The following is a 14150-nucleotide window of genomic DNA, read 5'->3' on the forward strand; positions in this document are numbered from 1 at the left end:
TACAAAAAAAAAAAAAAAAAGAAAGAAAAAAGGATTTTCTCACGTTGGATCCGTCCAGCTTCGTTTGATCTTTCATTCATAGTGCCTTTTGTTTCTTCCCATGCTTTTCTCATTCGTTTTGGAGGAGAAATTTCCCAGACAAGGTCCTTTGAAAAGATCAAACCAGACTGTATTTTTAAACATGACATAGCCTTTGGTTTGATAAGAACATTAGGTCTATGATACATTCCTCTCAGATCAAGATGGAAATATATTTTAACTAATGATGCCAAAGGTTTTTCTCTAAATTGAATTTGAGGCTCGTCAGACATTATGTTGCAATGTTCTGTTAAGAGAACACAGTGAAAGTAACCATTTCATTTAAATCAAAGTGGAACATGCATCAAATACAAAACTCAAATACGCTGTTCATTCTATAATAAAACGGATCAAGCCGAATTCACTCTAAATGGAGCTGCCGTATAAAGCACCCCCCGAGGAGCTGTAAACGTGTGGTTATGTCATTCACAGTCAGCATGTTGGGAAATAAACCATAAATCTCGCAGAATGGACGACAAAAGGACACGTAGATGGATTCAAAAATATAGGGTCTGTTCAACTGTCCGATGTGAAGAATACTCAAAAGTGTGAGAAAGAGATGATCATCATCATTCACGGGGCAAAGCTGCAGGCACGGTCGCATGCATCTGCTCCCTCAAATGAAGGCAGACTGAAGTTATATTACCTGGAGGAGGCATAAAGAAGAAATAATTGAAATTGAAAAGCAGGCGTTTGCCTGAGTTATGTCTGTTACCCCGACACGACTCATCTTTTCCTTCTCTCATTTTTATCAGCGAATGAATAGAACAGGCAGGATTTTGACTGGTCAACACGTAACCACTTATTTATCAAATACGACCCACAATGCCGTGAGCAGAGATTGGGAATTGGGAGGATGGGGAAAATTTGTCTGCGTCTATTTACCACAATTCTGCACAGCATTGTCAGTCATAGTTCTGTTTGATAAAAATACTGATGGCAAAATTATTCCCGAAGTTCTTCTTATTTCTGGTTTTAACGCCCTGAGAGAGTAGCCATAAGCAGGATGACAGAGGTTCATACGTCTATATTTCACAGCAGACAGGAGCGGAAAGGAAGATATAGGACCGTAGCCCTCCCTCACACTGTTTTCACGTTTGTATTGATTTAGTTTGAAGTAAAACACACACACACAGACACCCAGGCATGAGCACACAGAAAAAAACAACTCCCTGCAATGTTGCATGTAAAGGGTTTGTTTTTTTTTGGTGCTAGCATTTAGCATTTGAGAATTTCAACCTGGGAACCTTTAAATTCTCCATTGAAAGGGAAGCAAACTGCATTCACACTAAACTTCCGTCTCATTCAAATAGCTTTAAGAGCCGACGTGTGCACTCACAGGTAGTTCGCTACAGGGGCACTGACACATGACCACATGACAATGCAGTCTTTGACCGCACTACCACATGATAGTGCAATCTTTGACGACATGACCGCATGACAGTGCAGTCTTTGACCGCATGACAGTGCGATCTTTGTTGACATTGATTATAGCCTGTTTTAACCGGGCACTTCTACGTACTGGATCTTTAATGCCATTAGCGTCAAGCTCAATTTAAGGTTACACATGATGGCAGAACAAGATGTCTGCATTGGAAAATGGCATATTGCTCCTACAATTAGACAGCGTTTTTTTTTTTCTTTTTCTTTCTTTTCTTTTTTTTGAGTGCAAACATTAGAGTAAAGACTTTGCTGTCAGTGAAGCTAATCATTACAATACGAATTTTATTCAAAAACTCATTTACCAGAGAGTATAAAGCTCTGTGGTCTTACAGACAATGGAGATGAGGTTCATCCCAGACTGACATAAGAGGGTTACAGTTGAACTTAGCATACTAGACTGTGTTATAAGACACCCACTTAGTCTCTGGAGAAACTGTTTTAACACTCCATTGCGTTTAACGCTGTAAGGGTATTGTACAGCGAGCAGAGAAGATTTCTGAACCCTGAAATAATTAAATTTCTCATATAAATGATTTCTCAGAAGCAAGTCTGTCTGCCATTCATATCTCAACATTAATGATAATTTCTTTGAGCTTGTTAGTGATGTTCTCATATTAAAATGTAAGTTAGAAAGCAGTTTTAAAATTATTAGTGCCATTTTTTTTTTTTTTTTGTTACCAATAAAGAGTACTTTGAATTAGCTCTCGGGATAATATCAATGTGGTCGACTCTCTCAGCCAATGTTCCACTGAAAGTCCATTAAAGGTTTCATTAAAAGGCCACCCACGGTCATTTAAATAGAATAAGCATTATAAGTAGTTGAGAATTGCTCACCTCTGAGAATTCATTGGATAATGGGATTGACTATTAAATTGCACCAGTATTTTACTCCAATTTAATGACCACATAGACTTAAAACCCAAACCTACCAAATAGCCAGTCATTAGCTCAGTAACAAATAGATTAAACATGGCTGGGTAAGCATAGACAATACGTTAGTCAGCCTGACCATAGCAGGAGGCAATGACGTGAGTGACCATTCTTGGTCAGGTTTTGTGTCCTGATCTATGTCAACTTGCAGTTCATTGTGTGTGTGTGTGTGTGTGTGTGTATATCCTGGAGCATTTGACTGCTTCTCGTGGCCCAAAGTGCCTTGCAGTCAGAGTGTGTATGGAATATAAAGCAATCCCGGCATCTCATCCAGAGAGAGACTGTGATGAGAAATGTTAAAAGGACCTCCGGGCACCACACTGCCAACTAGTTCACCTCCCACCTCCCCAGTCCTGACCCATTTCTCTTCAAAACTACACCACAGCTACCAGTGCAGATCCTGCATATTAAAGAGTGTCGAAATGCCAGAAAATATCCTGATAGAACTAACAGAACATCCCAATACTGTGAAGGGCTCAGTTGCACAACTCTGTCAAGAAACGTTAGTGTTTGGAAATAAACATTTAGTACATTTCTTAGTATTTTTTTACGACATTGTAATGTAAAAGATTACTCTTGATCACACAGGAGCAGACTAAAAAAAAAAAATTTATTTCCATATCTGAGAATATTACGCATTCCAGACATTTTCTTTTAGCAATGTTAATGATTCAGTGAATCAGCTCTCTACTGTGAATACAACCCACTAGTTGACAGCAAGCACATTATAACTGGGTGTTCTCATTCCTGTATCACTCAAAGAAAAAAACAAAAAAACAGGGATACCCATCTGTGTCCCAAGGGGAGCAATTTTTGGAAGGATCATTTTAATATTTCACACCCATCTGCCCCAGCAAGAGTAGCATTTTCTCTAAGGCCCATTTGTACAAAAGCCTACATGGAGATAGCACATGGTGTTCCAATCTAAATAAACAAACAAACAATGGAGTGTGCTCTTGCCAATGTCTTCCTGATTACCCTGGAGGGGTACGGGGGAACACTGAAGCTTTTAACAGAGCTGACACCTGGATGAAGGATTTTCTCCCCCTCCGGTCGAGCTGAATATAAAAACACGTCGCTATGGCTGCCGTGTTTTTGCCACTGTTTGTCTTATCAATTATCCCCCCCCCCCCCAATAAAAGCTCTCTCAGGTGATTTGCCGATGGTTCGAGGCTCCTCCGACATCGCTTGTTGTCTTAATATGCATGTCCTGCTGCTCTGAGCTGTATCTGTTTTCAAAAAGAACTCTTCTGTCTAAAAGATGGGAGACAGTGAGATGCTTTCCTCAGGCCAGCCTCGCCAGTGTGTATGTTTAGAGCTCCACTGTAATAATGCCAGAGCAATTCCAGTCCAGTCCTTTCAGAAACTAGAAGAGGAATCATGTGCGAAGTAGAATGCCATGAGAATTATTTCAAATTGATTTATGCAAATTGGAACGGTTACTTGGCATTTTTTATGTTTTATCCTCCAAAAACAGATTCTCAAACTTTTGCTTAAACTAAACATATCTATGCTCATGAGCGTATTGTTGTTTTGCTTGTGAGAATTTGGTTTTCCCTTTCTCTCTCTCTCTCTCTCTCCAGATGAAATTCATCCTACTTTTGAGCAACTTTTGGTTGCTCAAGGTCCAGACTAAACTCTTAAAAACCCCTGTGCTCATCTCCAGTCCTTGCTTTGAAATGTAGAGCACTATCGTGGGTGATATTTCCATTTTAAAAAGATATATGCCTCGCAAGTGCGGTATAAGACTCGGGGTCTGGATTTGAGATTGGTCAAAAACTAGTTCTCTGAGTGGAACTGCTTCTGAGGCTGAGTCACCACCCAGCTATTAACTCAGAGAATTGCTTTGACCTCACTCAGTAGAGCCATTCACCTGGGACCACATCAACATCTCCATCAGAATACTTTACCTCCAGATAGGTGTCGTTATGAACGTTCTTCATTTCAACCAGCGCTGTTAAAGGGGAACATAGTGGATCGTTTTGCAAAGTCATTTAGGGGTGTTGGTCAGAAACAGTCTTGTTCTGTGTTTGGCATGATTAACTGAAAGTCTGTTGCCCTTGGTTAATGTGCTGGAATTAAATGCCTCCTTTCGATGGGGTCAGCTGGCAGCAGAAAAGAAAAACGGGCAGGTTTCAACACTGAACATGTATCTTCCTGCTCAGTGTTCTTCGACTGACCCAGGATGAACTCAAACACTGGTTCGGGACACTGTCATAAATTCACGTGGTTACACATTTAAAGAAATCCAAGGTAAACATACATATAGTGAACATGTATAGGATGTCTTACCTTCTGTGCATTGGTTCTCAGTGAGATGCGAGTAAGTCTGTAGACCCTCTAGTTTGGCTTTTGAGTGCGGTGCAGTTGTAGTTATAAACGACTAAGATTCATTTCACTTTTGATTTGTGTCCAGATAATTGCTCTATTGCACAATTTCTGTTTGTTAGAGAACATAAGCTTGCTCAGTAAACTGCGATCAAATGCTCAACGACGATGCTCATATCGCCAAGGTCTGTGATTTTGAGAAGCAAAGCATTCATGAATCAATTCTATTGAATTGGCACCTGTTGCCACACAAAAACATTGTTGTAATCGGGCTCTGCAAGTTGGTCAGTAGATAGAATTACAAATGGTTGAACCATCTAAAAGTTAAGCGATGATGACACGTCTGTCAGTAAATGAATGAACTTACCGAGGTAACCAACATCTTGGTAAAATGTCTATTTTTTTTCCATGAATCTTGGTAATAAGTTTTTGATTAGTGAATCCTTTAACTTAAACACAAATACATACAGTATGAGTCACTAATGCCTTAGAGAAGAGCACACAAGTGGTTAAATGAGGAAATGGCTACAATCTCAGTACAGACTCAGTCAGTGACTGTGAATTTGGAATAAATGAATACATTGAAAGTAATAATTTTATAAATACTGGATTTTTCTTATCATCTTGTTGGCAAGACAGAAATGTTACTTGCATGAATCCAACCATTGCTGACTGACACAGTTGGCAGTCCATCAGCTCTCTGAATAAAGTCAATTTGTGTCCCTTTGACGTTACAAGATGACTTAAGGAAATTGTGTCTTGGTGCTCAGTGTTTTAAATCATTTCCTCAGCCTACACCGCCAAACCATTTCTCTTTAGGAGAAAAAAAAGTATTCAAAGAGACACTGAAACATTATATCTCACACCAAATAAACCAATTTCATTTTCCAAGCTCATTTTATCACTGGGGTTTCCCTAAACCATGTCTGACTGTAATTACCCTCTATTCTGGAGAAAAAGTAGCTACCCTGCAAAGTCATACTTCCTACACAGTCCCTGCTCTTCTCATACCACACAGAGAGCAGCAGAAATGCCTTAGATTATTTCACTTTTTTTGTCACTTTGTTGTTTTGACTCCTAAGCATGTATTTATCATAAGAAACAGATTCAGTTCACCTCAACATCTACCAAGAAATTCAAGTGTTTTTTTGTTTTTGTTTTTTTCAGAGCGCCCTGCAAAGATTTCAAAAGGCTGCTTTCCCGTTCCGTCTAAAGCATCCACCAACATTTTCACCATGGCACTAAGGCGCTGAAATATTTGTATACTTATATGAATTTTGTGTGTTAACTTCACACTTGTTAAAAGCTTCCTGCTTCAAAACTTTAATTTCATTGGTTAAATTACTTCATTATCTTTTTTCCAGGCACTTACAAAAGCAGGAAGTGTTTAATGATGAGGGGGCAGCAGCTATTAGCTTTGAACATCTGATTCATCACGACAGAAATTCAGGCACTTCTTTCAACCAGGAAAAAAAAAGAAAGAAAGAAAAAAAGGGTACATGTGATTTAAACAGCTTTGATGTCGGTTGAGTCTATTAATGTCGATATAGCTCTGGAAATATGAAGAGGTAGAAGGAGAGGAAGAAGGAGAAGGAGAAGGAGAAGAAGAAGAAGAAGAAGAAACTAAATTGTTATTCGAATGTGTCTCATTTTAAAGAAAATGTTCCCTGAGGTTCTGTATTTAGACTGTGTTCAGATTGACACCCATTCAGTTTATATGCACTCATGCCCATCTCTGTACTGACCTTTCTCTGCTCTAGGGTCTCTAAGAGAGAGAACTTTTAATTAAGTAATTAGAGCTAGTCAGATTTAATTAATTACAACTGTTTGAAGGAGATTCAGTTGAAATTAGCTCTATTCCAAAGTTCTGGATTCTACTCACTAGGTGGAAATTAAGCCTGTGCATTTCGTGTTAGTCAAAGTCTGAAGAGAGCCATTTTTTGGGGGGAGGGTATGAGATTATCATACTGTTTTCAACAGCCAGAATTTGGGCTTTGAGAGGTGTTCTCCATTTAGGAAGAGGAAGAGGAAGCGTTTCACATTTAAAGTTTCACGTTTCAAGTTTATTTAAGGTGCAATATTACTGTTTAAAGTCTCAAAGGACTTTACATGCCCACAACAAACAAAACAGGACGGCACCCCCTGACTTAATCCCTATAGCAGGCAAGAAAACACTCCCCAAAAACCCAGGTGTAACAGGGAAAAAATGGAAGAAATCTTGAGAAGGACCACAGAAAGAGGAGATCCCTTCTTGGCTAGTCAGGTGTGTAATAGGTGCCAACCCAGTGGACAATTACAAGTAGTACGATAATAATACAAAAGAAAATACACTAGCAAAAAGAGAAAATAATGACAACAAAAGCAGGACGAGGGGGGTGGCGATGAGGAGAAGGCTGACAGGGAGGGATGAGGAGGACAGAGGGAGGCGGGGCACACCTTGGAGGAAGATAGCAACACTCAAACAAGGCATTCATACTCAAGCATATGAGACACACACACACTCAGAAGATGAAGAGGGAAAAGGAGAACATTATACATTTGTCAAGAAACATTAATAATAACTAGGTCTGTACTTTGCAAAGAAAATGTCTACCACGGCAACATATTCACTATTTTACTATAACGGTCTAATCGCCATATAGAGACATTAAGTAACAGTTTGTTGTATAATGCGGTATTTATTCGAAAACAGATGCGTAGCGTATCATGTATGATGTAAATAATCCTGTTAACAGTTAACATAAAGATCATAAGATTAATATTGTGTGACACCACAAACATAACAAACAAAAAACAAAAAAACAATAGTAAGATAGAATGATACACAGGCTAAATAAATGGATAAGTGAATAAATGAGTAAACAAACGCATACATTTTGTAAACGCTACAACGGAAGACGGACATAAACTATTTAAGATTTCTTCACTAAAATGAGCTAAAGTGTATACAGCAAGAAATTTAGCTTTTAAGAATGTCAGCAACAAATCTACCCATCATATATCAAAATGAGTGCAAACAAATTAACAAAATATTGAAGATAAGGAAGAGTCCAGAAAAGAACAGCCATCTTGTGCTGGGATCAGACTACACAGACACAGACTTTAACGATGGCCACTATGTCAGATTAGACAATCATAGTGCCATAGATTCTTGCCGTGTCTTGGGCCAGGAGACTGGCAACACTACAAGTATGACTCCGACCAATCACGGTGTGCTGCCCTTCAAGACCTTGCGCATAGTTAATCGGTTTGGACGACTGTCATTCATCCTATTGGTCAATGTCAAGGAACATGTCATAGGAGATTCAGGCTGTGTCCGAAATGGCATACTAGCGTACTGCATACTGCGTACTAGCCTAGTATACACTGCGTACTGCACACTACTCCACACGCTAGTATACAGTATGGTACGCAATTATGAGAATTTTTGTGTAGTGTACTACACGTTTGCTATCGGTTGGGCTATTTGTTCTGTTAAAATCGAACAACACACGACTACAACAAATATCTATCAAAAGTAGCCCTATAAGACTTGGCAGGAAGATACAAAACATTTTGACATGCTAGACTCTTCGTGTCGTGTGTCATGCCACACTACAAAATGTCATTCCCAACGTTCATATTCAGTCCCAACAGTGGAAGTTTGTCCGCAACGACAAAATTGTGTAGTCTAGACCCGGCATTAGGCGCGGGAACTCCCTAAACACAGACATAAATTATATTTCTGCTCTAAAGCGAGGTAAAATGTATATAGCAAGAACATTCAGCTTCTCAGAGCGTCAGCAACAAATCAGTTGTGCAAATAAATTAACAAAATACTAATGATAAGGAAGAGCCCAGGAAACGACAGCCATCCTTGGCACGTTGGCAACCCAACCCATGGCAACCCAACAACCCTACTGGTGGTCAAGCAATGAATCCCAGTGTGTCAAGTCAAGTTTATTTGTATAGCGCTTTTTTAGAATCAAAATTGTCACAAAGCAGCTTTACAGTGATCAGTGCCTAACCCCCAGTGAAAAAGCCCATCTCTGTGTCTGTCTTTGTCTCTCGCAACGCTGTCTGTTTAAAAAAAAAAAAAAAAATTTTGGTCCCCCAAGGTCGTAGCAGTTCAATAACAGAACACAACTGCTGTTTTGAACTTGGATATAAAATATCCGCCTTTACGCTATGATATCTAATGTAATCTTGGTGTGGTCTGAAGTCAGTATTGAAACAGAAATTAGATGACCGAGGGATTGAAGAACTGTTTATCGGACGTCAGCATTTTCACTATTTTACAACCGAACCACTGTTCGACAGTATCACAACTCCAAAGCAAACTCTGCTAAACCATATTAAATATATTACCTAGAATTTAAATCAGCCCAACTCAGCGTTACCCACGTTCCTGGTGGCCTGATCTCCGGCTCATTTCCATACGTATATTTGACAGCACTGGCAGGAGCTGTCCTCATTACCAGGCGAGGGGGTGGTGATTTAGCAATCTTGTGTACAAATGTGTGACTAAACAATTTTGTCTGCTCTGCTTTTGTCTGCAGATCAAATGGTGTAGGACTCGCCTCTACTCCATACATGACGCGTCTTTTTATTTTTTTTTTCCTTCTCGTCTTTTTTTTTTTTTTTTTAAGACGGTGCCACTCAGGATTACTTTTTTTCCACTATAATTTCCATCTTTCACCCTCTCTCTCCTTCCCATTATGGCTCATCAAAAACAAAAGACTGAACTCAATTTGAAATTTGTCAGCACTGTAATTATAGGTGCATTAGCATTCAAACATTCAGGCAGAATTTGTAATGAAATTAAATTTACGTTTTGAAGTATCTCAAAAAAAAAAAAAAAAAAACAAACAGCCAAAGCAAAGCATGAGAATTCAGCAGTACAGAATTCACTTTGTCAGTCAGTTTAAATATAGAGAAAAGCTGAGGGAAACTGTTAACACTAGAAGCGCCGAGCATTTGACCGCTGTGACCCAAAACAAAAAATAAAATCTTTGCACTCGGTCAAATTTCAGGACCCTCCTTTCATGACTTTTCCTAGATTTGACTGGCACTCGGCGCTTCAAGGTATAAGTAGGTCAAACCGGCGCGGCACTTCTAGTGTTAATGTATATGCTACAAGCCTTACATAGAGAGCGTATTAGTAGAGGTTACAACTCTTTATGTCTCTTCCTCTCTCTGTCTCTCTCTCTCTGTCACTCTTTCTATCTGTGTGTGTGTGTGTGTGTGTATGTGCATGTTTGTCTGTGTCTGTGTGTGTGTGTGTGTGTGTGTGTGTGTGTAAACAAACAGATCCTAACGGACAGGAAAACAGTGGGGCATTAGTGTGTGTTCCAGACCTGCATCGCTCTGATAAAACACCTCATGCAGAGAGAGAGAAAGAGAGGGAGAGAGTCGGGTTGGTGGGGTCTGAAGGTTTTTTGTTGTTTTTTTTGTTTTTTTTCTCACATTTTGCCTCACTGATTAAACCTTTCGCCTGTTTACCACTGGGTCTCTGTGCTATGTCCTTACTTATGGAACAGATTAGAACAGTGTTAGAATCCCAAGCACTAGCCCAAGAGACGGTTGAGTTATTAAAACTGCAGTCTGTAGTCTGTCCCTCCTCTCCATAGCTGTGTTAGAGGTCGTCTTACAGGCCCACAAATCTCACAAGACATTCCGTCACGCTATGTATGGGTGATAGGGTGCCCAAACCCAAATTTATGTGTCGTGTTATATCACCTGTGAATCACTAACTGTCCCTCGGTGAGATGAATTATCAAAATTGCAGGATGATTTGCCACGATCCAGCTGTGCCACCCCCACCCCCACCCCCCCACTATTGTGCTTTAAATCACAAAGTAGTTCTCTCTCAGATGGCCAACCACCCACTCACACAGGAGGCCTGGGCATGCTGGGAGCTATCAGGCCCCTTTTTTCTTCACCCATGGCAACCATTGGATGATGGCCCCGTTCCCATGGCGACAACAATTTTTTTTTCTTTATTAAGTGAAATTTGCTTACCTTTTAGGCCACCGTGCCCTGGAGAATTCAGAATAATGAGCTGACTATAATACACCCGTAGGAGGAAAAGATGGAGGGTAGGGAGAATGAGTGAGTGAGTGAGTGAAAGACTCAGAAATGGAGTGAGTGCATTTGAATATGTGGGTGTTTATCAATGAGAATATGAGCTCTGGCAAGAAAACTGAACAATAGCATTCTGTGTTAACAGGTGAAAATGTGTGTGTGTGTGTGTGTGTGCGCGCGCGAGCGCGTAAACTTCAGTTTCACACTTCAGCTTTAACAATGACTCCCTTCTTATCTACCCGCCACACCTCTCTCACATCCAAGTGTTTTCTATACAGTAGCACCGGTTAGAAATAATATGCAGCTTGTGCAGACCTACACAATGGTTAATTGCTTTGCAACTTGGAAACTCCAATACAGTGCCAGTAATTATTCAGCTCTTCTCAGTGCAGGGCAGAGAGCACAGGGATTTAGAACAAGAGAAACCTCACGCCTAGTCTTAATAATGAAGCACCTTATTTTACCCCCTGTGAGCCTGGGTGGGGAGCAGGAGCCTGTAATACCTCAACACTGCCAATTAAGTGGATTATAAATCTAATGGAGGTCCAACAGGTCCTGATTACTGGCTGACATGGGAAATTAATGACCATAGTCGATGGAATTCTGTTGCTCTTTCAAAGAAAAAAACAAAAAACAAACAAACAAAAAAGTAAACAAAAACAATTTCTTAAGTAAATGCAGAGGTTGAACTTGTCGCATTAGACTCGGCTGAAGGTGTGAACTGCAGAGTAATTAGGACATATCGATGACAAGAGTTAATCTAAAAAGGAAACGAATTGTTTGAGCTCCTGCTGTAATACATTATCACAGGAGTAAGGCGGCTCATGACAGTGATAACTGATTTTAAAAAGAGCTATTTGGGAATGGACTTGTTAAAAACAAACATATAAAAAAAAAAAACAACAACCAAAAAACCCTGCCTCTCTGAGGTTACTTTAATTCTGAAGGATGTCCTGTCTCAAGTTTACATAGAAGAGTCAAGGGTCTGCAAGTTAAGTTGAGTCAACCTCAAATAACAAATTGCAGTCTAGCTTTGCAGTACTGCAAGGTTTGACTCATTGAGTAAAATCCTTTTTGCTGAGTAAAGGAGCAGTCAATTATTGAGTATTTACTGGGAATGAATGTGTCTGACACAGAATCAATAGCCGGATATTTATAAAACAGCCGTTAAAAGGTCCTAGCTCCACACTCCATTTTTAAAGCCAAAATCTGAGAACACACAGAGAGGTTAGCCACACGCATACTGAGGGTACTGCTTTGACATTTGGACATGCTTCACATGACTGACTTATTGCCCACAAAACTATGTCGATTTCAACATTTTTTTTTTTTTCAACTCTTTGTCTTTCAGTTGACGGTTACCAAGTGTTTCTGACTGGCCTTGCAGCTTTTATAAAATGAGGCACGCTTTGTAAAGGAGAGGAGCAATGGAAATTGCTAATGGAATCCAATTCATCAGAAATGTTTGAAAACAATTAGCAATTAAGAGAGAGCCTCTTCCCCCTCACTTAATCTGTTTGCTCCGTTAATTGAATGCCGATTACCTCTGATGGCTATTAGGCCTGATTACCATTTACTTCTCTGTCAATAGGATTAATGCACATTTGGGAAGAAATTTCATTATGCCCCAATATTAATGGTTTAATATAAACAATGGTCCTTGGGACTAGTACCGTTTTGGCAACGGCTAATTTTGACACTTAAACTTATTTAATGTTATTCCCTGAAGCCGAGGAGGTGGCCTATCCAATTCTAAAGTGAGAAATAGGTAAATGCCGCTGCGAGTTCTAATTCTGGAATCTTCCCTTCTGCAAGAAATATTACCTGCAGCGCTGCATTTTATGAAATCCACATAATCAATGCTAAACCAACGATAGCGATCGATTTTAGATTAGACTTCCGAGCCACAAGGCCACAGCCTTAAATTGCATCCTTGGCATCCCTCGCTGTGAGGCGTCGAAGCACCGCTAGCGCATCACACGCCTGAAGGTCAGCCTCAAAAATCAAGACAGATTTGGAACAATATTGAACTGAAGCTCTCATTAACTCGCTCAACCTCCCTGACTCTGTCTTCATTTCGGACGCTCTTTTTATTAGCTATTGCTCCAGGTACAACTAATGTTGCAAAAGCCCAACCTAAGGTCATTCTTTCTTGACACGTTCATCAGTAGACTAGCGACATAGAAGAGAGTCACTGAATTGTGATTCTGTGTGTATGCTTATAGACGGCTATCCAAAAGACGAAATGATCTACAAATGGAGGAAAAACTCAGTGGAGGCAGCTGATCAGAAATCCTGGAGACTCTACCAGTTTGATTTCATGGGCCTGCGGAACACAACAGACATAATCAAGACCTCAGCGGGTAAGAGGAGTGTTGCTAAGTTACTTTTCATGAGTGTGTGTGTGTGTCTGTGTGTGTGTATATGAGAGAGAGAGTGATAATGATGATTGTGGTAATGGTTGACTTTGTCAGAGACAAGCTGGGTTGATGAAAAATGCCACTCCAGCAGTAGAGTGATGGAGTTGACCTTTTCTCCAGGACCTAATAACTCTATAGGTGGACGCGGTCAAAAAGGCTCATATTCACGGCAAGATATTACACATCTCCAGATCTTCAAATGCCAGTTCAAATAAATGCAGAGGGGGTGCTGGATTGTTGCTTGCTTGAGAGCATAATCATGTCATTCAGAAATGTGCTACAATGCTTTCAAAGAGTTGTAATACGCTGTTGTTTGGAGGGCACATGGACCTTGACGTAGCTTTTCAAAATAAAATAACCAACAGCTGCTGGTCGCAGAGTGAGCACCTCAAGCACATGTGCTGTAGCATCTGTAATCTTGCAGGAAAGTTCAATGCATCTACCAGACCCAAAATTGAGCCTTTGGCAGCTTGCAACAGTTGTTGCTGAGAGGGATAAGAAATAAAATATCCACTCTGACATCACAGATGAGTGATAAACTTGGGTTTGGAACTAAATGTCAAGGAAAGGTTGCTCTCAACTTCAGAGGGCCCAAAACTTGAGTGTTTGTAGGATGACCCATTACAGGGGCTGTTCTTTAAGGCAGAGTACTGACGTAGTATTGATCTGAAGTGTGTGTTATTAGCAGTAGTTACGTCCAGTGTGCTGCACTATCAAACTATGTACAATGTATATTTGCACAGGTTCTAAATGTATTGAAACCAGTTATTTTAGTATTACTGCTAATGTGCTTGGATTGATCATCTGCAATCTTTTTTTTTATGGTTTTAAGTGGAACATAATTATGTTCGGTGGCCCTTTTATTTTTATATAGAAGCAAATATGACA

General features: G+C 39.9%; 1 protein-coding gene across 1 annotated transcript in view; it reads left to right on the forward strand.

Annotated features, from left to right (window-relative positions):
- Positions 1-14150, forward strand: part of gabrg3 (gamma-aminobutyric acid type A receptor subunit gamma3) — an 80722-nt gene that overhangs the window by 58729 nt on the left and 7843 nt on the right. Inside the window, exon 6 of the mRNA XM_030791434.1 lies at positions 13068-13205. Within this exon, the coding sequence (XP_030647294.1) occupies positions 13068-13205 (138 nt within the window). The remainder of the gene's footprint in view (positions 1-13067; positions 13206-14150) is intronic.

This window comes from Chanos chanos, chromosome 14, assembly GCF_902362185.1.
Source record: "Chanos chanos chromosome 14, fChaCha1.1, whole genome shotgun sequence".
Lineage (NCBI taxonomy): Eukaryota > Metazoa > Chordata > Actinopteri > Gonorynchiformes > Chanidae > Chanos > Chanos chanos.